Here is a 26,394-nt window from a genome sequence, read left to right as displayed (position 1 = left end):
TACCAAGAAAATATTTTTATTTGTATTACAAAGACTAAAAATAATGACATAATAAAGTTAACAGGGTTGATGTCAAGACACAAGTAGGTTTGAAAAGCTATAGATGAGTAATCACTTTGTTTTACTAAACCTCTGTTCATCTCGATCATCTTAAGGAGCATCTCTGGCATACTCTTGACTGAATCTTAAGGACATATCCAGGTGATACAATTGTTATTCCTTTCCATTAGTCCTCATTGCCTTTCTTCTTCTTCTTTTTCTTCTTTTTCTCTGGACTCTGAAAATAATCAAGAATGCTTTTGAAAGAGTTGTAAATGTATGGATAATAAATTTTTCCTCATACAAAGTAAAGAATAGATCTATTTCTCTTAAAAATAAATGTAAGGGAAAGATTAACATTTTGAAATATAAGAGCCATCTCTAAGAAAGCTATATGTAGTAATCATATTCTCTCCCTTACTCAAAGCAAATCCATTTGTAATGAGTCTAACTTTTATAGTATTGGTAATTAAAACAACAACAAAAAAAAACATACAAGAACCGCTGTGCTGGTGCATGGTTCTTCCTCAGAAAGCGGTTCTTCCTTTATGTGTTTCTTCTTATCCTTTTTCTTCTTCTTCTTTACAGATGTCTCCTGTTCTTCCACCACTAGTACTCCTTCTTCTTCTTCTTCTTGCTCTTCTACTTCAACTGAATAGGGTAAATGTAAAGATTTAACAATTAACAATATCAGACCCCAGTCTCCCAAACCTTTAAAATCTTAAGTCTCCTCCTGTCATTCTGGCCAATAATCCAGAGTTTATTAACACTTACCTAGTGCAATATCACTAACTTTACAAATGATATAAAGCACAGAGATAAGTAAATTACCCTTGATCATGCAGCTATGCATAAAAATTAAAATTAAGACAGATCACCTCAGCTGCAAATCCACTGTTTTGGGGGAAGATAGGGAATTACATCAGAAATGATTAAGAGTTTGTGCTATGGAGTTAAATCATGCATTAATTCAATCTAAGCAGGGGCCCTGAGTGAGTCATTTAACTTCTGTAAAATCAATTTCCTCATCTATAAAGTGTAGCAATGTACATCGCAATGGACTACTAGGATGTAATAAGATAATAAATGTAAAATACTAACACATTTGAAGGAAGATTCAGTAGTAGATAGCTATGATCAAGACGCAGTCTTTTTACACAGAATCAGTGCAAATGATAAAAATAAACCAGGAAGGACATGGCAGGTGTGACTTGGTTGGAGGACTAACTGTCCCATGCAACAAAAAGGTTACAAGTCTGGCCCTCACCGGTTTGGCTCAGTGGATAGAGCGTCAGCCTGCAGACTCAAGGGTTTGAGTCCAGTCAAGGACATGTACATTGGTTTGAGGCAAATACCCAGTGGGGAGTGTGCAGGAGGCAGCTGATCAATGTTTCTCTCTGATTGATGTTTCTAACTCTTTATTCCTCTCCCTTCCACTCAAAAAAAAATAAATAAATAAAACATGTATTTTTTTAAAAAAAGTTACCAGTCTGATCCCTGGTTGGGGTGTATGTGTGGGGGTCAGTGGATCAATGTCTCTCTCAAATCAATAAACATATCCTCAGGTGGGAATCAAATAAAGAAAGCAGGAAGAGGAACACGGAGGAAGGTGATGCATGTGGACATTTTACACAGAAGTTGGGCAGACACCTGAAAGAAGTAAGGAATGCATAATGCATGAATCCTGCTCTGGTTGGTGTTGCCCAGTGGTTAGAGTGTCAGCTTATGTATCCAAGAGTCTCGAGTTGATTTCTGGTCAAGGGTCCCAGATCGGATTGCAGATCGGATCCCCAGATCCAGTAGGGGTCTTCCGAGATGCAATCAATTGATATGTCTCTCTAACTTTCTCTCTCTGCCCCACCCTCTAAAAAAAAAAAAAAAAAAAAAAAAAAAAAAAAAAAGATCCTTGGGTGAGGATTAACAAAAACAAACAAGCAAACAAACAATCCCCTTCCCCCAATGAATCTTGAGGAAAATATTCCTGGTAGAACAAATGCTAAGGTTATTTTGAAGAAAGGGGTAGATAGCAGATTCAATGAATATCAAGAGTCAGTGTGGCTGCTGTGGTAGGTATGATAGACGGTTAGATTCTGGATATATTTTCAAAGTAGAATCAAGAAGATCTGCTGCAAGAATACAATGGGTTATAAGAGAACACAATTCAAGGATTAGCATCAGAGTAGAAGTGGCAAGGATCCATAAATGTTAAGTTTGAAAAGCTTATTGGTTATATAAGTGAAGATACACATCTGGAGTTTTGAGCTTTCAAAAGCTACTAATAAATTGAGAGATCTTATTATTCAATTAAAAACAAAAACAAAAAAAACACCCAGAAGCATAGGAATTAAATAATGTTTTCTTCATCGAGGGCAGGAGCCCACATTTGTTCATGGTATATACTTTTTATCATTGAACTATTTAGAAATTCTATTGCTTTAATGACTGTCTTACTAAGACTATATGGTAGGCACTAAATATAGGTCCAGCTAATAAAAAGGGATACTTGCTTCTCAACTTTGCAAGACAGTCTAGTATACTGGAGAGAATCTAATTTTTTTCTTTTTAATATTTTTATTGATTTCAGAGAAAAAGAGAAAGAGAAAGTAAAAGAAACACCAAGAGAGAATAACTGATCGGCTGCCTCCCACACGCCCCCCACTGGGGGTTGAGCCTGCAACCCAGGAATGTGCCCTGACTTAGAATTGAACCAGTAACCTCCTGGTTCATAGGCCAACACTCAACCACTGAGCCACACCAACCCGCAAACCCCCACTTTCCTTTTGATTTCAGAAAGGAGAGAGAGAAACATTAATGCGAGAATCATCGATCAGCTGCATTTTGCACACCCCTATTGAGGATCAAGCCCACAACCCAGGCATGTGCCCTGACCGGGAATCAAACCACGACTTCCTGGTTCATGGGTCTATGGCTCAACAACTGAACCACACCAGCCAGGCTGGAGAGCACCTGTTAGTATTTTTATTTATTTTTAAATAGCTTTCAATTTTTTATTAAAAATATTTATTAAAAATATTTATTTATTTTAGAGAGAAAGGAGAGGGAGGGAGAGAGAGGATAGAGGAGGGAGGCAGGGAGACACAGACACACACACATATCATTGGTTGATTCCTGTATGTGTACTGACAGGGGATTGAACCTGCAATCTTGGTGTATGTGGATGATGCTCTAATCAACTGAGTTACTTGGCCAGAAGTATTATTTTTATTTAAAAATATATTTTTAGCCCTAGCTGATTGGCTCAGTGGACAGAGCGCCGGCCACCAGACTAAAGGGTCCCAGGTTCAATTATGGCCAAGGGCACAAGCCCTTTGCGCCCCCCTGAGAAGGTGCAAGGAGGCAACCGATCAATGATTCTCTCATCATTGATGTTTCTACCCTTCTCTCCTTCTCCTTTCCTCTCTGAAATAAAAAAATACTTATTTTTATATATATTAATTTCAGGAAGAGAGAAAGAAACATCAATGAGAGAGAATCATTGACCGGCTGCCTCCTGCATGCCTTCTACTGGGGATCGAACCTGCAACTCTAGAATGTGCCCTGACCAGGAACTGAACTGTGACCTCATGGTTTATAGGTGAATGCTCAATCACTGAAACACACCAGCCTGGTTGGAGAACACCTTTTATTTTTTGTTAGTCCTCACCTGAGGGTATATTTTTCCACTGCTTTTGAGAGAGAATAAAAAGGTTGGAGGTGGAGTGGGGCAGAGAGAGAAACATTTATGTGAGAGAGACACAACAACTGGTTGCCTTCTGCACTGGTCCTGACCGGGAGCAAAACCACAACCCAATCCATTGGTGATCAGGCTAACGTTCTAACCACTGAGCAATGCCAGCCGGGGCCGGAGAGCACCTTTTAAATAGCATTACTATGATAGTAGGCTAATAGTATATTAGCACTCTAGTCGGTTCAATATAAGAGAAATAATGAAAAAACACCTCTATTAGCTCGAACCTATATTATCCATGTAACCAAAAGATCTAAATAACCCATTTAGAAACTGCATGTGTTTTTTTTTCCATTTTAAGCCGATTCTCAAAAAAGTTCATGTGGTAGAAACCACAGTTTTGGTTTGATATAATTAGTGTAATATATAATTCCACATGTTCATAGAAATTAACCTCTATAAAATCTGATAAATTTAACAATGTCCTAACTATTCTCAGAGAACATGATGTCTTATTAAAATTAAAATAACACTAATTTTCAATACTGATGATTTCACAATAAGGTTCAATGGCACAAATTTTACTAAGACTTATGAAGTCTGTACTTAAGGAATAAGAGTATAAATGACATTTAAAAAATTCAAACTAACCTTTAATTTTAACCTTAGCTTTTTTTGCCTTCTTTTCAATTATTTCATCCTCTTGATCTACCTGTTCTATCTTGCGTTTTTTAGAACAGGTTGGCAGTGTGGAGTCACCAGAAGGATCATAAGTCTTCACTTCACTGAAAAAGGTCAAGGAGTTTAAGAAAATCTCTACAAATATCTGTAACTAAAATAATCTTAGAGATGTTTAAAAGAAATGCTAGTATATAACACATAAGCATAAAATGCTGTTTGTTTAGTGGCTTTCGGGCAGTTTATGAAAACTAAGTTTCCAAAAAGGTGGAGTGTTTAAATATTTTGCAGGTAGGTTAATAACACTTCAAGAGAAGTGGTGAGCTAAATGAATTCTGAATCAAGTGACTACAGTGTAAGAAAAATATTTAGCCCTGGCTGGTGAGGCAGTTAGAGCATCATGGGTTTGACTTCCCTATTAAGGGAATTTATCTGGGTTGCAAGTTCGATCCCTGGCCCCAGTTGGGGTACATACAAGAAGCATTCTCTCTCATGTCCATGTCTCTCTCTCCCCCACTACAACCTCCCTTCCACTTTCTCTAAAAATCAATTAAACAACTAACAAACAAATTTCAATTAGCATGGGGGGGGAAATCTCTTTATAATTAAACGAAAATCAAACCAAACGATTTCAATCAATTTTAATATAGAAGGCTCATTTCAAGAACCCAAGAGGTAGAGAAACAAAAGGGGAATATCTATGCATAAGTTTTTAAAACCCAGCGACTTCTTTGGTTCTAACGTAGCAGAAAGAAAAGAAAAAAAAAGAAAAAAAATGGGAGTGCCAAAAATGTGACGTATTAGTGTTTTAAGCGCATGTGATCAAAGTTATAAGAATAGAATATTAAAAATTTATACAAAACAAACTAAAGCATTGTCTGTTTCTTAAGTTGACTTATTGCAGGCTAATGACTAATTTTTAGAGATTAAAAATTAACATAACTTAAAAACAAACATCCACATTTGTCAACTGAGAAATTTGGAAACTTTATGAACTATATAAAAGAAAACATTAATGCCCAGCCAATGTGGCTCAGTGGTTGAGTAGTGACCTATGAACCAAGAGGTCATGGGTTCTATTCCCAGTCAGGGCACATGCCTGGATTGCAGGCTTAATCCCCAGTAGGGGTTGTGCAGGATGTTTCTCTCATTGATGTTTCTCTCTAACCCTCTTCCTTCCTTTTTCTCAAAATTAAATAAAAACGTATTTTAAAAAAGAGAAAACATTAATGTCCATACTGAATACTATGTAAGGTTTCTTTCCAAAATAAAGGAAAACCATTTTTCTGAATGTATATATTTAAATATATATATATATATATATATATACACTTATAACTGTGATATACTATATACTGCTTTCCCCACACACATATTAAAATTTTTAAAGAACTAAAAGATTCCTAAAAGTAGAATTTATGGGTTAACGACTAGAAACATTTTTAAGGCTCTTGATGCATACTGTCTAACTGCTTCCCAGAAAAACTGTCCTGCATTCTACTTCCATCATCACAACCCTCCTCAGTATTAAGCATCACCTCAAATAATAACCAGAACACCTCTCCTAACACATATCTTTTATAAATCGTATGGTTCTCTCTGAATTACTTTATCATGTGTCTTAGCCATTTTTAAACTTTTGTCTTTTTAAAATATACATGTTAAATAACTCTGAATTTTCTTTTTGATAAATTGTTTACTATACAAGAACTATGAATGCCAAATATGTATTATCTATATTTAGAAATGAGTAGAATATTTTAAAAGGGCAAAACAAACATACAATAGGTACTTATTACAACAATATGAATGTGTGTATTTCATTAAAACAACAGGACTGAATATGAAAAACTATAAATGGCAAAAAAAGAAAGAAAAACGGGGGGTTGCATTGAGATGCTTAATTTTATAATAAATTTTTTTTAAAAAAACTGCTGTCAACAATTAACATTTAAATAAGTAGGAAATGTCCTTCCATCTCCCTCACATGTACTCACCTTTTATGCTCATATTTTTCTGCTTTTGCTAATGCCTTTCCTGTCCCGCTTATTTTTCGTATCTAAGAAAAGAAAAATTATTTTCTAAGATAAAATTTTATAGTATATACTCTAATGCATCAATTCTCATTAAATGTAAGGGAAATTATCAACAGTAGACACTAAAAGAATATGAGACACAAAACTAATTAAAGAGGTCAAGGGGGGAAACTGGACATATGCAATACTTTAACAAAAACAAAACTGTTGAGCAGGTGAACTAAGCTGATTAACTTTTAACAGGTAACACTTCTGCAATAGGCAGAGTATGTTTCTTACCCCTCTATCTTCAATGGCCCTCAACCTGGCCTCTAATTTGGCTCTGTTCTCAACTCCCATCGCAGAACTGGAATCTTCACCAAAAGCATCATACCGGATAGCCAAAACAGTTTTGGCTGCCAACATTCGAGAAATCTAAACAGAGAATTTGAAATTAGAAACATTCATGCTAGGATTTCCTGTAAACCAGGAATTACAAAAGCATTTGGAATCACACAAATCAAGCCACCTATCTTATATCTTTGATGCTATATAATGGTTAACTAGTTCTGTACCACCACCATCATTTTGGTGGATAAAGAGATTTTTAGTAGTTATGGCTAAAACCAGTTCAAGCTATCCTAATTCCCTCCTTTAGTTTCTACTCAATGATATTAATTCTACACAATGATGCCAACCAGAAAAAGTACAGCCCCCTTTTCAAGCTAATTAACATTTTATTAACAAATTCTTAATTTATTAACAAACTCCCAATTAAACTCTTAATTAACAAACTCTTAATTTCTCCTATCACTTTGCTTTGAATTTTATATTTGTTTCTTTAAAAAAATAAAATATGTGCCCTGTTTTTCCAAAATAAATAAAATAAATAAAATATGTGCCCTACAAAATAGACACATCATTGGGCAGAGCTATTCTTTCATTATAATTTGTAAAATTACAAAATCTATGTATGCTAAGTTGGTTTCCTGCCACAAGAACACTTAAAAAAAAAGTTTTATTGATTTTTTATAGAGAAGAGAGAGGGACAGAGAGTTAGAAACATCAATGAGAGAGAATCATCGATCAGCTGCCTCCTGCACACCCCCCATTGGGGATGTGCCCGCAACCAAGGTACATTCCCTTGACCGGAATCGAATCCGGGACCTCTCAGTCTGCAGGCTGACGCTCTATCCACTGAGCCAAACCGGTTTCGGAACAAGAACACTTTTGATGTACCCCTTACTAATGAGGGAATTCTATGAAACTACTGACACAGGAAATAAGATGGCTTTAACAGCATCAAAATTACTTTCTTTAAACTTTTTCTTTCAGTATACAGAATGATTTTTAAGCTGAAAGAATTCACCATTCTCTATTTAATGAGAATAGAAAGATTCATTGCATACTACAGAGTATGAGGAAAAATGATTGCTTGGAGAAAAAAAAGAGAAAAGTCTACCTCACGAAAACTCGAACTCACCTTTCCTTTGTGTTTGGGACTTGTCTGGCCTACGAGAGAAGCATGATAAATGAGACCATACTTAGGGGTATCCCGTCTAGACTTCAGAGCTCTGAATAGTGCCTTTTCTGCTCCAAGAATCTGAACTGTGGAAGCTGCATGTTTGGCCAAATTCAAAAGAGAACCTTCAAGAGAAAAGAAGTAGCTACAATCATTTTTTAATTATTTCAAAGTTCCATGCATTAAATACAGAACCTACAGTCTGGTTATTATAGCCAACAGAACAAAAATCTGATATAATACAAAAACTTTCTCTAAGTGTAGAATTTCCTAAAAATCCAGATGCCTCAACATTTGTGATTCATCCATTAGCATTACAAGCAAAAGTATGATGAATGTCTGTGATAAGCTGAAGATTGAGCTTGTTCAATTTAACATATTTGCCTGATAAATGGTTTTATTATTTTCCACTCTAATTAGCATACCACAAGGGCCTATATAATAAGCCTAATATGTTAAGTGTCCAGTCTATTCAACCAATGTGTAATATGCTAATGACATGCTAAGGCTCCTCTATTGCAAGCTATGATGTGCACTGACCACCAGGGGGTAGACAATCTGACCCGTAGGTGAGCTTGCTGCTAGGATCCAGCCAATCAGGACTAACGGAGACAGGCAGGACACACCCTGGACTTCTCAAGCAGCCCCTCCCTGGCTGGCCAACCTTCCAAGTCTCCCCCTAGGCCTGGCCTGCACCCTCTCGCAATCTGGGCTGAGGGACTGCCCTCCCCAGAGTGTGCAAATTTTGTGCACCGGGCCTCTAGTATAAATATCAACATATCTGCAGACAACCCTCAATCTAATCTCTATTTTTTGAGATTTTGAATATCAAATATACTTCAGATATGAAAAAAAATCAACAATCCCATAAAAGTGGAAACTTATTAGGACATCTTATAGAACCATGTGATAAACTCCAAACACTTTTGTTTACCCATAGTTAAGATATGGATGGAGATATGATTATAAGTACACAAATTGAGTAGGAAAAGTTGCTGCTTTGTTATATCTGCTACAAATTTAGATAAACCTATGAAATTTTGGATGCAGACAACAAATCATCTTAAATGATTCCATCCTTACAACTGGACACATTAAGATCTTTAGTGATGGATTATTACGTCTCCAGGAATATACAACTGGGGATATCTGATGACATATTTAACCAATGAAGTATCTATACTAGTTTAAACACTTGGTTGTAGGGGACACATTAAGATCTTTAGTGATGGATTATTACGTCTCCAATAATATAAAATAATGAACCAATACCTTACTGTATTTACAATACCACCATATATATGTAGAGTTTTATTATAAGTTCCTTATTTAAAATGTTTTTGTATGTCAAATATATTAAAATATAAAACAGCATATTCAATGGTGAAACACATTTAAAAAATATATATTGATATATATATCTTACTAATTTTTTACAAAGAGGGAGAGGAATAGAGTTAGAAACATTGATGAGAGAGAAACAGCAATCAGCTGCCTCCTGCACACCTCCTACTGAGGATATACCCATAACCAAGGTATACATGCCCGTGACAAGTATCGAACCTGGGACCTCTCAGTCCGTAGGCCAACGCTCTATCCACTGCGCCAAACTGGTCAGGGCGAAACACATTCTTGATTAAGGCTTATATAGTATGACATTTCCGTCAACAATAGACCACATGTATGACAGCAGTAGGCCAAGTAATGTAGGAAGCTACACCATCTAGGTCTGTGTACGTGCACTCTATAACATTCATACAATGTTGAAATGGCCCAACAATGACCAGTTTCTCAGACTGTATCCCTGTCATACAGTAGTGCATGATTGTATCATTACCTGCTGTGATTTCTCAAAACTCCTCAAGTTTTGAACCAATCAGTTTCAAATTTTGTTTCTTTTTTAAATCCTTACCTGAGAATATGCTTAGGAGGAGGAAGGGAAAGAACAAGAAACATCCATTGATGCCTTCTGAATGTGCTCCAACCAGGGATTGAACTTTATACCCAGGCATATAACCTGGGAGTTCATTATACAGGACTATCGATGTTCAACCCAACTGAGCCAATGGGGCCAGATAATTTTCCAATTAAAGTTGACCTTCAATGTTATTTTGTATTATTTTGGGGTATACAACAATTATATACTTTACACAAGTGGTTAGACAAAATGTTATTTACAGCCAAAACGGGTTTGGCTCAGCGGATAGAGCGTCAGCCTGGGGACTGAAAGGTCCCGGGTACGATTCTGGTCAAGGGCATGTACCTTGGTTGCGGGCACATCCCCAGTAGGGGTTGTGCAGGAGGCAGCTGATCGATGTTTCTCTCTCATCGATGTTTCTAGCTCTCTGTCCCTCTCCTTTCCTCTCTGTAAAAAAATCAATAAAATATATTAAAAAAAATGTTATTTACAAAATGTTCACTAGTATTTCAAGTACCAACCCGGCACCATACATAGCTATAACAGTATTATTGTCTATATTCTCTATGCTCTACTTTTACTTCCTTGGGACTATCTTGTAACTACCAACATGTACTTCTTAATTCCTTCATCTTTTTCACCAAGCCTCCAAACACTCCTGGTAACCATCAGTTGATTTTTTTTTTATTGTTATAAAATGTTAATTGATTGCAGCCTCTTGTATTCATCTGATTATTCTAATGAACAGCAAATTTCTAACAATGGACAAGTGTCTCAGAAGAGGTAGTGACTAAAGATGCCTTCATTATCCCAAAGGAAATCAGGCATACAAGTAAAAATCATCATCGAACACTGGTCCTTAGCCCTCACCCACATTTTACCTAACTCTATTATCTAAAATTTCTTTAATAACTGTAGTTTAAAGATTTAAAAAAGTCCTTGCTAGAAAAAAACTCAATATCCACATTACAAATTACATTAAAATCATCACCTGCATGAGCAATAAGCCGTGCTCCAACTAATTCTCCAACCATGACCGTGACATTGGGGGCAATGGCCATCATTCGATTTTGTAGGTATTCATAGAGCTGGGTTCTATATTCTGAGATTTCAATCACCTAGTATAAGGAACAAAATGAATAATTCATAAATGATTGAGAGTAGTTTAAATTTTACAAGTCTAAAACCTCAGAGTCCTATATCTATCACAGAACTAATCATTGCATACAAGTTTCCTATAGAAGGGCTGCTGTTAAGATTTTTATTGCATAATTAGGAGACCAGATGCAATTCGAAATAGTGTGGCACTGACCACTCTCAAGTCACCGGTCTGGCCCTGCCTCACTCCCTGCACCTGCAGCAGCCACAGCAACTGCTGTTCAGGCCCTTCCCCAGTGCAGTCGAGTGGAGGCCCCTGCAGTCTGCCCCCAATGCTGCATGCACAATCTCCTCCTGTCTGGTCAACCCATTAAGGCGTCTTGGTTAATCAGCATATTTGTGTTATAGATAGATAGATAGATGGATGGATGGATGTAAGCAACTTAATACCAGTAAACTAAAAATGCTAGCCAAGCTCTGGCTGGTTTGGTTCAGTAGATAGTGTGTTAGCCTGCAGACTGAAATGTCCCAGGATTTGATTATGGTCAAGGGCACAACCCTGCCTTTCGGGCTCCACCCCCCAGGAGAGGGCATGCAGGAGGCAGCCAATCAATGATTCTCTCTCATCACTGTTTCTCTTGGGGCGCAAGGAACCCATTCCAGGGCACTCTGCCCTTCACAAAGAAAAGAGAACCCTCCCCGGGGCTCCCGCCGGCTTCTCCGGGATCGGTTGCGTTATTGCACTGAACGCCTTGGGGCGCCCGTCTATGGCACAGCCCCTCATCACTGATGTTTCTATCTCTCCCCTCTCCCTTCCTCTCAGAAATTCAATAAAATATATATGTATGTAAATAAAGTATTAACCAATATTACTGTTATTTTTTAAAAACCTCCAAAGATTAGACATTTGTATCACTCTGATTCTTGTACAGCTATTTCCAAAGGAAAGAAAGGGGGAAAAATCACAACAGGCTATAGACATAGAAGTTAAAATAACTCAAGCTATCCTTCTCTGCCTTCTTAATGAATTTATAATCATTATCATAACAATGCAAACACACAAATAAATTAGTACTTTAAGTATATAAATCAAGATGGCATCAGATGAGGTAGTGACTGAACACCCTCATATTTATTTATCAGGTGAACAATAAGTTTAAAAATCATCACTGCCATCAGAAAATTATTATTGCAATGCTGGTACCACCAACACTAAGTTTCTCTATATGCAGTTTACCTGAGTGCAGAGATGCAGAATGTTGCAAATATCTTCTTCTGAAACCTCTGTTCCCATAGATATCTCTGCAGCTGCTTTCACTTCTGCTTCAACTTCCTCTGGCAGTAATTCAGAAAGTTGGGCTGAGGCATAATTCCTCCTGTCACCTATGGAATGTTTGCAGAGGATGAGGGAGAATCACTTTTGAATGAATTATAACAAAAGCCACCAAACAGTCAAAAAAGGAGGGGCAGAGATAAGCCAATGAAAAAGGTGCCTAAACAAAAAGCAAACAAATTTGGCCTAGTAATTGTCCTATGTAAAGGTTTAATTTTAGAGAGTAAAACCTCTCCCCATCCATCAGCTTCCTCAAGAAACAAATAAATAGCCGAAACTGGTTTGGCTCAGTGGGGAGCGTCAGCCTGCGGACTGAAGAGTCCCAGGATCGATTCCAGCCAAAGGCATGTACTGTGGTTGTGGGCACATCCCTGGTAGGGGGTGTGCAGGAGGCAGCTGATCGATGTTTCTCTCTCATCGATGTTTCTGGCTGTCTATCCCTCTCTCTTCCTCTCTGTAAAAAATCAATAAAATATATTTAAAAAAAACCAAAAACAAATAAATAAATAAATGGGGGGAAAAGAAAAACCCACCACTGACACAAAGCCCTTCAACAGAACTATTACTGTGACAGACAACTGGTAGTTAAGATTACATCGAAGAAGTGAGGGCCATAAATTCTTGGGACAATAACATGGCAATATAATGAGCCAAGTAACTCATTTATTAATATTCAGCATCTTCTACTAATACTACTCTATTACGGATATAAACTATAACACTAACAATACAAACAGCAATATAGTTTTTAATATTAATTATGGATATCCCATCTGTCGTTGCCCTTATTAATGAAAAATTCATTATGAGACATATTCACTAGAAGAAGCCATTTAAAGAAAAATTAGTGATCCACATTCTGTTGCACAGGCCTTCAAAATAAAAGTTGTCTGTTCTTAAAATCTAACATATTAATTGGCCACACACATAAAACATAATTTTAGTTGTAAAAAATTATGGGAAGCTTGTTAAGAAAAAAAAAAATTTTAACTCAGGTTTTTAAAGCATAAAGTTAACTCACCAACTTTCTGCAAACACTTGCAGTATGTCAAATTATCTGAAATTATTTTTCCTAATTCAGGGAAATGCCAGCCATACCATTCTCTACACCGCATAATGTAGTTGTTTAGTTCTTTATCCAAATCATCCAACAAAGCTGCAGATTAAAATAAAAAACAAAACAGGAATTTAAAAAGATTTTTTAAATTGGGGTAGATACACATAGAATTGATCACTTTAACCATTTTCAAATGTACATTTCAGTGGCATCAAGTACATTCACGATGTTGTGCAACCACTAGAGAACCCTCCCTTTCATCATCCCAAACTAACTCTCCACCCTCACCTTCCCCCAGGCCCTGGTCATCTGTTCTACTTTCTCTTTATGTGTTTGCCTATTCTAGGAACCTCACAAGTCTTTTTAGTGTGGCTTATTTCACTTAGCATTTTTTTTTAAATTCATCTGTTGTAGGTAGCATGTACTAGAACTTCATCCCTTTTAAAGGATGTGTATATACCATTATGTTTGTCCACTCATCTGTTAACAGGCATAAGATATATTCCTATCTTTTGATACTGTAAATGATGCTGTATGAACAGGGGTGTATAAGTATCTGTTTGCATACCTGCTTTAAATTCTTTTGGGTATACACCCAGAAATGCAATTGCTGTTTAAAGGACTTTTTAAAATTGAAAAATGCATAGTAGTATTTTTTAAAAAAAGTCACTTAATATGAAATGTCCGATTATAAAACCAAGTGATAAAAGCAAAACAACACAATACAGTCCTCATATAATTTTAGCACTTTTTATGGAAAACAAATGAACTGGTTTACACGACATTCACATTATTTCCAACTAGTCTAAATTATGGGTAGTTTTTCTTTTCCTATTCTGCATCTTCCAATTTCTTATAAAGAGTTTTAGTTATGCCCTGGCCAGTGGGACTCAGTTTGTTGAATATTGGTCCCAGCACCAAAAGGTCACTGGTTCAATTCCCAGTCAGAGAACATGTCCAGGTTGTGGCCTCAATCCCTGATCAGGGGTACATGTGAAAAGCAGCTGATTAACGCCCCCCCCCCCCCCCCAATCAATTAATATTTAAAAGAGAGTTCTAGTTACTTTCTTTCTCAAGAGAATTATAAAAGATACAGTTTTAACAGTAAGGGGGGAAAATTCAGAACAGAGTAGACCTCACATTATTATACTTACAAATTGCCTGAACAATCATTGTGTCCACTTTATCAGCACTAAATTTCAATCTATATCGGGACAAGCTGGGGAGAAGGAAGATAAATTACTAAGATAGCATCTATAAAAAGCATTTAATTAATACCTTAAAAACTTGTAAAACCCAAATCCCTCCCCTCAGAGCTAGTTTTAGTTTTACTTTTTCTACATGGGAAAATCAGTTGCAAGACCAGAAAATACACATTTAAAAAGAAAATAATACACCTGTCCTGCTATAACCCATAGTTCTGTAACATTCATTTATGAATGACAACTAGAATAATGCTGTATAGTACAGGTCATATTGATTCAGATTATAGCATATTAATGTCTTATATCAGCAGGTAACAAAAAAAAAATGCAGTACTGTTAACACCTGAAAACAGAAAGCTAAGGAGGAATAACCTATATAATAAAGTGTAGTATGCAAATTGTCTCCTTGACCTGGAGTTCGAATACGGGGCAGGGCCAACCAAAAGGGAGGGAAACCACTAGGGACCCTACCAGTGCATCTGTAAAATGAGGGCACTACTATTGCTGTAAGAATCATAAAATGTGCTTAGAACAGTACTATATAATTGTTTACTAAGTAAAAGCCAACTTTGTTTTCAATTAAATCTCACCTGTGGGCCAACCCAAGACACATAGCTGCCATTTCTCGTGGTTCTACCCCAGGTATTAATCCATCCATCTGTGAACGAATTCCTCTCATAAGTTCATTAACAACAGGACTATGGATGCAACTGAGATTTAGCTTTTCCTATAAAAAAAAATAATAATTATTTGTACTAAATAAAGAAATAAAGGCTATAAAAAGTTAAATACAGTTTAACCTAGTTCTGTGTTTTATTGGTGTGAGAAATCTTTTACTATCTTACTTGTCTTTTTTTAAAAATTATAAAAACTTTAAAAATTATAAAGGTAACATACACAGATTTTAATCAATAGTACTCTAGGACAAGTGAATAAAAAGCAAAATTTTGAACCTACAGAAAAGTCTACAGATAAATGTTAGCATCGGTTAGGTATTGCCAAATACACATAATACACATAATACACGTGTTAATCAACACCAGCATTTTGGGCCATTTCACCCTGAACTTGTCTGATCTCCAAATATCAATATATACATGTTAATATGTATGTGTACAAAAAAACACATTTTGTCATATTGAGTGTATTTGCTAACTCCATCATACAAATCTACAGTTCTTGTCCACCATATACAAATATACAAAATTGTATATATTGCATCATGTTTAAGAAACAAATATTTAGAATGTAATATTCTGTGTAAATTTTTTTACTGTATTTGATCTTAGCCAAAAGGCAGAGAAGTGATCAGTGTTAATTTAAATGGAGAAACTGAAAAGAAAAAATTAAAGATACCATAATCACACCATTAAGCAACTTGCATGACTGTTTATATACTTATGCTAAAAGTTAATGATAGGTTGCCTTCTGCACATCCCCTACTGAGGATTGAGCCTGCAACCCGGATATGTGTCCAGGACCCTTCTGTCCACACGCCAATGCTCTATCCACAGAAGCCAATCCAAAACCAGCAAGAGCTAGAAGTTAATGTTTTTAACAGAAATAAACTAAGAATGTAAAGACTGACACCATCACAGAAAACTTCATGACCTGGTAGTATTAGAAGTAATACTAACCTCTTAAATTTACACAAACCTCTTAAATTTATAATCCTAGCTTTAAAAATACTCAAATCTCGAAAACCCCGTCCCATCTGTAACTGGGAAATGCGACAACAAAATAGATCACAAACGAAAGAAATGGAGGACAAAAAGCGTCTGGATATAGAGTTCAAATCTACGCTTATAAGGTTTTTCAAGAATTTCCTAGAAAAGATGGATAAGGCCTATGAGGATATGAAAAGAGATCAACTAGAATTAATAAGGAGTCAACAAGAAATGATAAGGGATCAACAAGAAATAAAGAATACATTGTCTGAAATAAAAAATATTCTACAGAGTCCTAAAAACAGAAGGGAAGATCGCAAGAATCAAGTCAAAGATTTGGAACATAAAAAGCCAGAAGACACTCCTCCACAGAAGCTAGAAGGCAAGAGAATCCAGAAAATTGAAGATAATGTAAGAAACCTCTGGGACAACTTCAAGCGAACCAACATCAGAATTATGGGGGTTCCAGAAGATGAGAGAGAGCAAGATATCGAAAACATACTGAAAGAAATAGTGACAGAAAACTTCCCCCACCTGGTGAAAGAATTTGACTTACAAGTCCAGGAAGCGCACAGAACTCCAAACAAAAGGAATCCAAAGAGGACCACACCGAGACACATCATTATTAAAATTCCAAGAGCAAAAGATAAAGAGAGAATACTAAAAGAAGCAAGAGCAAAGAAGGTAGTAACTTATAAAGGAGCACCTATACGATTGTCAGCTGACTTCTCAACAGAAACCATGCAGGCCAGAAGGGAATGGCAAGAAATATTCAAGGTGATGAATAGCAAGAACCTACAGCCAAAAATAAGCTACCCAGCAAAGCTATCACTCAGAATCGAAGGCCAGATAAAGAGCTTCACTAATAAAAAAAAGCTAAAGGAGTTCATCACCACCAAACCAGAATTATATGAATTGCTGAAGGGGGTTCTTTCAGAAGAGAAAGTAAACAAAGATAAAAATTATGAACAACAAATACGTAATTATCAACAAGTGAATCTAAAAACCAAGGAAATTAAAAAAAATCTGATGAACAATATTAACTGTTGAATATAATAGAATCAGAGGTATGGAAGGGGAGTGAACTGACGATTCTTGGGGAAAAGGGGAGAGGGGGGCGTGGGAAGAGACTGAACATAAACTGTGCACCTATGGATGAGGACAATGGGGAGAGGGGAAAGGGCAGAGGGTGGGGTGGGAACCTGGTGGAGGAGAGCAATGGTGTTGGGGCGGGGGGGGGGGGGGGGGAAGGAACATTTGTAATAATATGAAAAATAAAAACTTATTAAAAAAAAAAAAAAAAAAAAACAAAAAACAAAGACTCCCAAAAAAAAAAAAAAAAAAAAAAAAAATAAAAAAAAAATAAAAATACTCAAATCTCTAACTTTCCTATCTACAAGATGTACAACATAAAATAATTCCGAAGATCAAACCATCACAACTGGCTCTCAAACAGTTCTGCCTTTCATTTTTGGGAGCCTACTTTTCTGGTCTTTCCTTCCACTCTCACTTATGTTTAACTCTACCGTGTTTCCCCGAAAATAAGACATCCTCCGAAAATAGGACCTAGCACAACTTTGGGAGAAAAAAATTAATATAAGACACTGTCTTATTTTCGGGGAAACAGGGTAGCAAGTCTATCCCCTACTAAAGTTTTCTAACAAACACATACACTAAAAAAGAAATGTCATGACTCCATTAACGTTGGGGGGGGGGGGGAGGGGGTAGAATGTGCCTATACCAAAATATGGCAGGATATACACAAATGGTTAATGGACAATCTCCAGGTGGCAAGATTAAAGCTATTTTTTAAAATATCTTTTTTTGGTGTATTTGAATTTCCTACAATTAACATACATGCTTAGCTCTGATAATCATATCGAAATCAATGATGCAGCCTAGGGAAAAAAGATAAAATCTGAGAACTTATGACGAACAACTGATTGAGAGGTATAGATTTGAGGTCACTATGCTGAATGGTGAGTTCTGAGTAGAAGCTCGAAAGAAGAGTCACTTTACCTTTATGACCCCTCCTAGTTTAGCATCAGCAACAGCCAGGGGTTCGTGGGCTTCTTTTACTATTTTCTTCAGAACTTTTTTTAGTTGCTTGTTGATTTTGCCCTCCATCAGAGCTGTGAATGCTTTTCAGGAAAAAAAACACAAAACAAGAGTTAATGCTCAATTTTTAACTGTAAGAGCTTAAGATCTTATTTAAATTTAAGAAACAAAAATATGTATTCCCTTTCAAAAGGGCTAAATTTAACATGGTTTCTACAATGAAATGATAAACATGTTTTACAAGTTACACATTTCATAACATCATCTGATCGTCACCCTCATTTCTATTCCAGAACCAGGAGTTAAACGGAAGGTTCTGCTGCTATGTAAGCACATCGAAGTGGGGCCTAACCTTTGCCAACTCCCAATCCACAGGTGTCATCGGGCTTATAAACCTCCACCGATGGAAACGTTAGTACAGAGGCAGCCTGTTCAATTTTGGGACAGCTTTCATTTCGGTTAAGCTTTAAATCTTACTACTTTCATTAACTCTCACCTTCCTTAGACCTACATTGAGATCTTCTGAACTCACATGAACTAATACCCTTTTCATATTTGTCTGGGTTTTAGTTGAATTTAAAGTATGCCTGGCAGAAGGAAGTTTGTCATAATTTCAAAGGCCAAGCATTTAGACATCCAGACACTTGCTCTTTCTTCCTGACAATATCTCCATTCATCTGAATTACACATCAGTTTCATTTGTTACCTGGAAATATGAAAGGTAAAGACGAAAACTTTTGGCTACCACACAGCTCTCTGCATTCTAAAAAGCTAAGATTCAACCTATTTTTGTTGGGATCTAACCTTTTACAATGCTGACTGCTTAGTAATTTTCCTTTTTAATAAGAGTTGTATTCTTTCCTTACATAATTAAAAACTGGTAGAGGTGGACTAGGAAGGGTCAACGGGGAAAAGAGAACATATACTTTAAAACGCTCTATTCTCTATTCTAACATTTACATTTACCCCCCCTTTATAAAAAAGTTCGTTAATTACTGTTCATATGTACTTTAAAAAGATGACACATAGAGATGGTGACAGGGAAAGGTGAAGCTGAGTCTTTCCTCTACTTATCTTCTCTACTGGCCACTGTTCAGCATCTCCTAATAGTTCTCATTTCATCCAAATGTAGGTTGGCCCAAACTTTACTGTGACTATTTCGAAGACTTAGATCTTAAAAATTTGACCAAGAGTAAAAATAAACCTTTTCGCCGAAACTTGTTTGGCTCAGTGGATAGTGTTGGCCTGCGGACTGAAAGGTCCCAGGTTTGATTCTGGTCAAGGGGATGTGCAGGAAGCAGCTGATCAATGTTTCTCTCATCAATGTTTCTAACTTTCTTTTTTTTTCTTCAAATATATATTATTGATATTTCACAGAGAGGAGGAAGGGAGAGAGATAGAGAGCTAGAAACGTCGATGGGAGAGAAACATCGACCAGCTGCCTCTTGCATACCCCCTACCGGGGATGTGCCAGCAACCAATGTACATGCCCTTGACCGGAATCGAACCTGGGACCTTTCAGTCCGCAGACCGACGCTCTACCACTGAGCCAAACCAGCTTCGGCTGTTTCTAACTTTCTATCCCTCTCCCTATCTTCCTGTAAAAAAAAGCAATAAAATACATATTAAAAAAAAAAAAAAAGTTACTGTATTTAAAAAAATAAATAAAATAAACCTTTTCATGCACAAGTCATATTTGAACCTCTGGGGTCAGTATAAATTGACAATACACCCCATCAAATGCTTTCTTACAATATGGAGCGTTAACACATAGTCTGACATCTGCAACCACTGCATTTTGGCTTTGTAACAGGCAGTGGGAAGTTTAATTCTCAGGAAGAACTCTTAGTAATAAGGCAATGTTAAAATTTCTGGTAAAAGATGGGAAAAGACAGTGTAGAGGTTTCTATGACCAGATTTTTGATAGAGCTTTTTACTTTCATTCATTTACCCCAAATTATTTATGTGCTAGAGATCTAGGGATTTGAAAGCAAACAAGTCTCTGCCTTCATGGAACTTGGATTAAGGTGTCAGAGGGTTCTCACTTAGTATAGAATTTTCACTATTTACCTTACAACATTTTAAGAAATACCAAAAACCTGGTAGGGAAATGTGCTTCCTCTGAAGCCTCAGTTTTATCATCTAAAAACAGTGATATTACCTACTTCACAGATTTGTTTCAAGATTTTGGAGCGATGAATACAAAATCTGACAAACTGTGACCAATATATTAGCTATAGTAAAAACTTGCTTCATGTTTGGGTAGAGGTTGGACCTATCCATTTAATAGTTTAATAAGGGTTGATCAGAAATGTACTAAAAAGATTAGAGGTTATATACAAAAAGTTAAAAAGAAGCCACTCAGGATCAGAGCTTGCAGCTTTTACAACTCTATGTGATAAATGCATCCTGATACATTTACCTATATTTCTACCCATATTAAATTTTAAAGCAATAATGTACAGAACCATATTTTTAAAAAGTCCCCAGATAAAAATTATCATAGTTGTGCGTTATGGCACTATAAGGCTTTCATTAACAATTTAGCAGCCCAAGATTAGGATGGCCCTGCCGAAACCGGTTTGGCTCAGTGGTAGAGCGTTGGTCTGCGGACTGAAAGGTCCCAGGCTCGATTCCAGTCAATGGCATGTACCTTGGTTGCGGGCACATCCCCAGTGGGGAGTGTGCAAGAGGCAGCTGGTCGATGTTTCTCTCTCATCAACGTTTCTAGCTCTCTCTCTCTCTCCCTTCCTCTCTGTAAAAAAAAATTATTAAAAAAAAAAGATTAGGATGGACCATTAATAATCTAGCATCTTTATTTAGTTGGATTCCTAAGTTTCACAAGAGAACTATATCCTTCTCCTGTGGCTGATGAACCAAATTTTTTGGGTCTGTCAAATTCATTAAGACACATCCTTCCTTATGGCTCTTCATTTTCAAATTATACTTCAAGTAGTTGACTGATTTGACATAGAATGTAAGCAACTGAAAAATTTATGATTAGGGTTTTATATCTGGTCTTGTGTCCCCTAATATTGAAAAAACAACAATGTATAAAATCAATTGCCTACTGATGCCAACTCAAGTTAATAAACCCTATTATCGTATGTCTGTTGTCCTATCAGAAGGATTAATTGAAGGATGCGACATCCATTCTTCTAAAGCAGTGTTTCCCAAAGTGTGCGTACCCCCAGGGGTACGGGAAGAGTTTGGTGGGGGTACACGTTGCACCGGAGTTTGGTGGGGATATGCACTGCACCGTGCTTAGCTGCACCTAATTCTACGTTCTCATGAGTACGAGGGGTACTCAGCGTTACAAAAATTATAGAAGGAGTACACATATGTCAAAAGTTTGGGAAACACTGTCTAAAGCATAAAAAATCACGCCTCCTTAGGTAACAGCTCTTATGCCTGAGTTTCATAATAAATATACACAAACCTAAAGGTATTAGTTTTCCTAAAACTTTTAATAATGTGCTTTTTCAAACTAAAAATTGTGTATCCTTGGAGAGCTGTTTTATTATTTCAACTGGGAATGTTGGCTTTTCTCAACTATACCGTTAGAGTAGAATGATCAGAGCTGTGTGCTCGACCACATTACCTTGGTCCCTTGTAGAACAGCTTTTACTGAATTGTGCTTTAGCATTATGCTGTTGGTTTCCACAGGGAGATCAATTTAACCACTTCTCAGCTCTCATCACATGGGGAGGGAAACCAGCCCTATGGTGAAAAAAGCTAACTCAATGTTGTCTCAGTGGTAGTGACGAATTTGTTAGATCACTTAAATTCAGTTCTGAAAAGAATGCATCATTGACAACATCGAATAAGGTTAACTCAGGCAACTGAAGCAAACAATTTTTTAATAAGGATAACAAATTGTCAAGATTAAAAACAAAAAAGTTAGCCTTTTACTTTACCTGCTAATGCTTCTGCTGTATCCTGAAATTTCTCAAAATGTTTTAGCTTAACTCTAGAAGAAAGAAAAAAAGTCATGCAGGCACACTGATTTCTGTAAAAGCCACATATTTAGGAAAGGTTGTTCGACTGTTTCCAAAGCATGCACCGATAACTTCCCTGCCAAAGGGTACCAGGGTGCAAGGTTAGATATTATTCACAAAATGACCAGTTCCGTCGAAACCGGTTTGGCTCAGTGGATAGAGTGTCTGGCCTGCAGACTGAAAGGTCCCAGGTTCGATTCCGGTCAAGGGCATGTACCTTGGTTGTGGGCACATCCCCAGTGGGGGGTGTGCAAGAGGCAGCTGATCGATGTTTCTAACTATCCGTCTCTCTTTCTCTGTAAAAAAAAATCAATAAAATATATATATTTTTAAAATGACCAGTTCCGCCGAAACCGGTTTGGCTCAGTGGTGGAGCGTCGGTCTGCGGACTGGGAGGTCCCAGGTTCGATTCCGGTCAGGGGCATGTACGTTGGTTGCAGGCACATCCCCAGTAGGGGGTGTGCAGGAGGCAGCTGGTCGATGTTTCTCTCTCATCGACGTTTCTAGCTCTCTATCTCTCTCCCTTCCTCTCAGTGAAAAATCAATAAAATGTATTAAAAAAAAAAAATGACCAGTTCCTCTAAATGTTAGCCTACTAATGTCTGGACTATTATAGAGGAGGTTGTAGGCTTTGAAGGAAACATAGAACAGGAAAGGGGTTGGCTACCACATCTAAACCACAGGAAAGATGCTGAAGCTTCAGCATAACCTCTGTTGCTTAAAACTAGAGACTCAGATGCCTAAGAAAAGGAGTCTGTCTTAGTCAGGAAGCTTATGACACAAATTTGTCATTCCAGTAAAAATACCATTAAACAGCTTATTGTCAAATCTGATTGCTGTCGACCTTATTTTAATTTTACTCCCTTCTTTCTCCCCCCAGTTATGTGCAGATTATCATTTCATATGGAAACAAAGACATTTAATCCATTGCTGTCTCAGTGGTAGTGACGAATAGTTGAGTGAGATCACTTAGATTCAGTTCCAACAAGAATACATCATTGACAACAATGAATTAAGTTAACCTAGCCAATTAAAGCATATATTCCTTTAAAAAGAGAAAATTAGCCCTAGCCAGTTTGGCTCAGTGGATAGAGCATTAGTCTGGAGACTGAAGGTCCTGGGTTCAATTCTAGTCAAGGGCATATATCCGGGTTGTGGGCTCAATCCCCAGTAAGGGGCGTGCAGGAAGCAGCCAATAAATGATTCTCATCATTGATGTTTCTCTCTCCTCCTTGCTCTTTCTCTCTGAAATCAACAAAAATATATTTTAGGGGGCGGGATGTTCAGTCTTCTATTGTGTCTCAAATATTATCTTAAGCAAGCTTTTCTTACCTGGTCAGAAATACCCAACAATACAATGATTTGAGGAAAAGTAGTAATTTCATCTATCCTGCCTCACTTCACCCCTATTTGCACCTTTCTGCAGTGGCATTTGCATAAATGCATATATAGATACACAAGAACATGGCAAAAATGGGATCATATTATACAAAATCTGAAGCATGGTTTTTTCAGTATATCGTAGACCACTCCCTAGATTTGTAAGAGATCTATAGATATACTAAAGTTTATTCAACAATTATAGTACCAATGAGCATTATTTAAAATTTGGGGTTTTGCCACTACAAATGCTGGAACTACACATTTGTTTCTCTAATTATTTAGTATGACATTTCTTTGGGTTCAATACTACCTTCAGCAAGCTTTAGTAGTTTTTTTCTATTCTTGTGAATTTTTATTAGCACTAGCAGATGAATTATGAAATGTCCCTTAGCATCCAACGACATAACCTAAACCCACATGTATCAAGATATTAGTCAGGCCCTTCCTAGGGCTCATTCACTAAATGGATAATTTCATAAGGTGATTCACAGATGGTGAGAGCCATCTTGACTGCCCTGAGGAAAAGCCAGCTCTCTCTTACCCCTCATTCCTTTAGCTGGCATCAACATTACACTCTCTTTTCCTTTCTCAGACTACCTTTCCAGGATTTCCTAGCTAGATATTCCTCCAGTGGAAGCTAGGAAGCAGAAGTCATAAAGAATGGATAAACTGCATAGTAGGTTAAAAAACATTTGAATGAAACTAACTTAGAGAAACTAAGTTAAATCCATGCTTTTTGACAAATATTACTTTTAACTAAAATTTATACTTAATTCACAATCAGTTCGTGCTTTGAAAGAACTTACAAAAAAGTAATTTGTGTTGCTGCCCAATCTAGCCTGAAACTATTATAATACAAATTAGTAGAGATAGCTTATGCACCAAATAAGGAAATCTATTAGGCTTATACCAATATCATTCCTGAAATACATTTTAAAACAAAAGTTATGAAAAATAACAATTCCGTGAACAGAGGGGAGGGGTATGTAAAAAGAACCCCTATAGATGTGAAATGCTACATTCTTATTTTGAAGGTGACTTACATTTTATTTGCTTTCTCTGGAGTTTCAAATTCTTTCCACAAACTATCAACCTCTTGAAGTTTCTTCTCATTCAAAACCTGTAATAAATATTTAAGTAATTTTAAAAAACAGAACAGTTTAGTCCCAAACAGTAGCTCAGTGGTTAGAGTGTCAGACCTCAGACTGAAGGGTCCTGAGTTAGATTCCAGTCATGGGCACATACCCAGATCCCCAGCCCCAGTAACAATCACTGTTTCTGTCTCCCTTCCACACACTCTAAAAATCAATGGGAAAAATATCCTTGGGTGAAGATTAATGATAAATAGATAAGGAGATAAGTAAATAAATAAATGCACAGCTTAGGCACCCATATACCCTACTTCTAGTACAACTGCACGTGTGAAATGAGGACGGTGTAAGTTATTTTCTTCCTCTGAAATAATGAACCAGTTTTCTAACCCAGCATAAAATTTTCAAATTAGTAACTCAAGTGGCACATTTATTTTTAAAAAATATATATTTTATTGATTTTCTACAGAGAAGAAGAGAGAGGGATAGAGAGTTAGAAACATCAATGAGAGAGAATCATTAATCAGCTGCCTCTTGCACACCCCTTTCTGGGGATGTGCTCGTAACCAAGGTACATGCCCTTGACCGGAATCGAACCTGGGACCCTTCAGTCCGCAGGCTGATGCTCTATCCACTGAGCCAAACCGGTTTCGGCTCAAGTGGCACATTTAATAACTGGATGGAATTCAGATCTAGTGGTGGTGGTGGTGATCGTGTGTGTGTGTGGGGGGGGGGTGTCTTTGCTGAAAACTTTCTCTTTTAAACATCGCAAGCTTCATACAACCAACCTGTAACTCTTTAGTGCCCTCCCCACTAAACACTGACCACCCTGTTCCTCTTCTCTGCCCCATCATCACGCACCCACTTACTGACACCAAAACCCCATTCATGCCACCAGCCAATCCCGTCAGTTCTAGCTTTAAAATTCTCTGATGACCATCTTCAAGTCAACCTCCATCAAAGCCTCTTTAGCTTGTCTAGTTTAATGCAAAACCAACCTTGCAGGCTGCAATCCAGTCATAGAGCACAGGGCATTTATTCCTCTCGTTAAAACTTTCCAGCCATTCTTCAAAAACACTCAGGTTAAAACCCGGACTCCTTCATTACCTTTAAAGCTCTAAGATGGCCTCTGCTCACCTCTCTCACCGGCCAAATCCTCTAACCCAGAACTCTGCACCCCGAAGAGCGAGGCCACGTGTTCGCCGAAACACGCGCCTCCCGGGTCCCAAGCCTTCCCCTTCCTTTCAGGGCAGGGGAGCCTAGGAGGCACCCCTGCTCCCCTGAGGAGTGCCATCCTCTCCGTAAGCCTTTCCTTCTCCCCGCCGGTCCCACACCCGCCATACCCCTCCAACCGCTCCATCTCCCCCTACCTTAAAGATGGCGTAGCCGACGGACGTTTCAAACAGCACCAGCATGGTGAGGCCGGGTCAGGGCGCGGCGCGGCGCGGCCCGGGTGAGCGCTGGTCCGAACGGAAAAAGGCCCGACGTGCGGCCCCCCGAGCCCGCAGGGCCGCGGCTGGCCCGGCACAGACGCGCACGGTTCCCTGCAGAGCGCAGACCACGCTGCCTAAAGGTTCCACACTGCACTGCGTGCAGGACGCGTGAACGCGCTTCTCCTTCCCCGAGGATGCTGGGAGGCGACGC

At 37.6% G+C, this 26,394-nt stretch overlaps 1 protein-coding gene across 2 annotated transcripts; it reads right to left on the bottom strand.

The window, feature by feature from the left end:
- NOP58 (NOP58 ribonucleoprotein) lies at window positions 1-26,394 on the bottom strand. Of its 2 annotated transcripts, XM_084892167.1 has the most exons (15): window positions 26,121-26,394; window positions 24,703-24,779; window positions 22,196-22,248; window positions 18,240-18,361; window positions 15,144-15,280; window positions 14,503-14,567; window positions 13,313-13,447; window positions 12,196-12,341; window positions 10,852-10,978; window positions 7,904-8,067; window positions 6,721-6,855; window positions 6,403-6,464; window positions 4,379-4,512; window positions 536-690; window positions 1-277 (listed from the first exon to the last, which is right to left on the bottom strand). In XM_084892167.1, exons 1-15 carry the CDS (start codon window positions 26,163-26,165, stop codon window positions 227-229), a joined length of 1,608 nt encoding a protein of 535 aa, XP_084748293.1. In that variant the 5' UTR covers window positions 26,166-26,394; the 3' UTR covers window positions 1-226. The 2 variants fall into 2 exon arrangements, with proteins under 2 accessions (XP_084748293.1, XP_084748294.1); XM_084892168.1 differs by lacking the exons at window positions 22,196-22,248; window positions 24,703-24,779; window positions 26,121-26,394 and adding an exon at window positions 21,880-22,071.

This window comes from Pipistrellus hanaki (assembly GCF_964339955.1).
Source record: "Pipistrellus hanaki genome assembly, chromosome: 8".
Taxonomy (NCBI): Eukaryota; Metazoa; Chordata; class Mammalia; order Chiroptera; family Vespertilionidae; genus Pipistrellus; species Pipistrellus hanaki.
The sequence above is the reverse complement of the archived record's forward strand: the minus strand, read 5'-3'. Positions and strand labels throughout refer to the sequence as shown.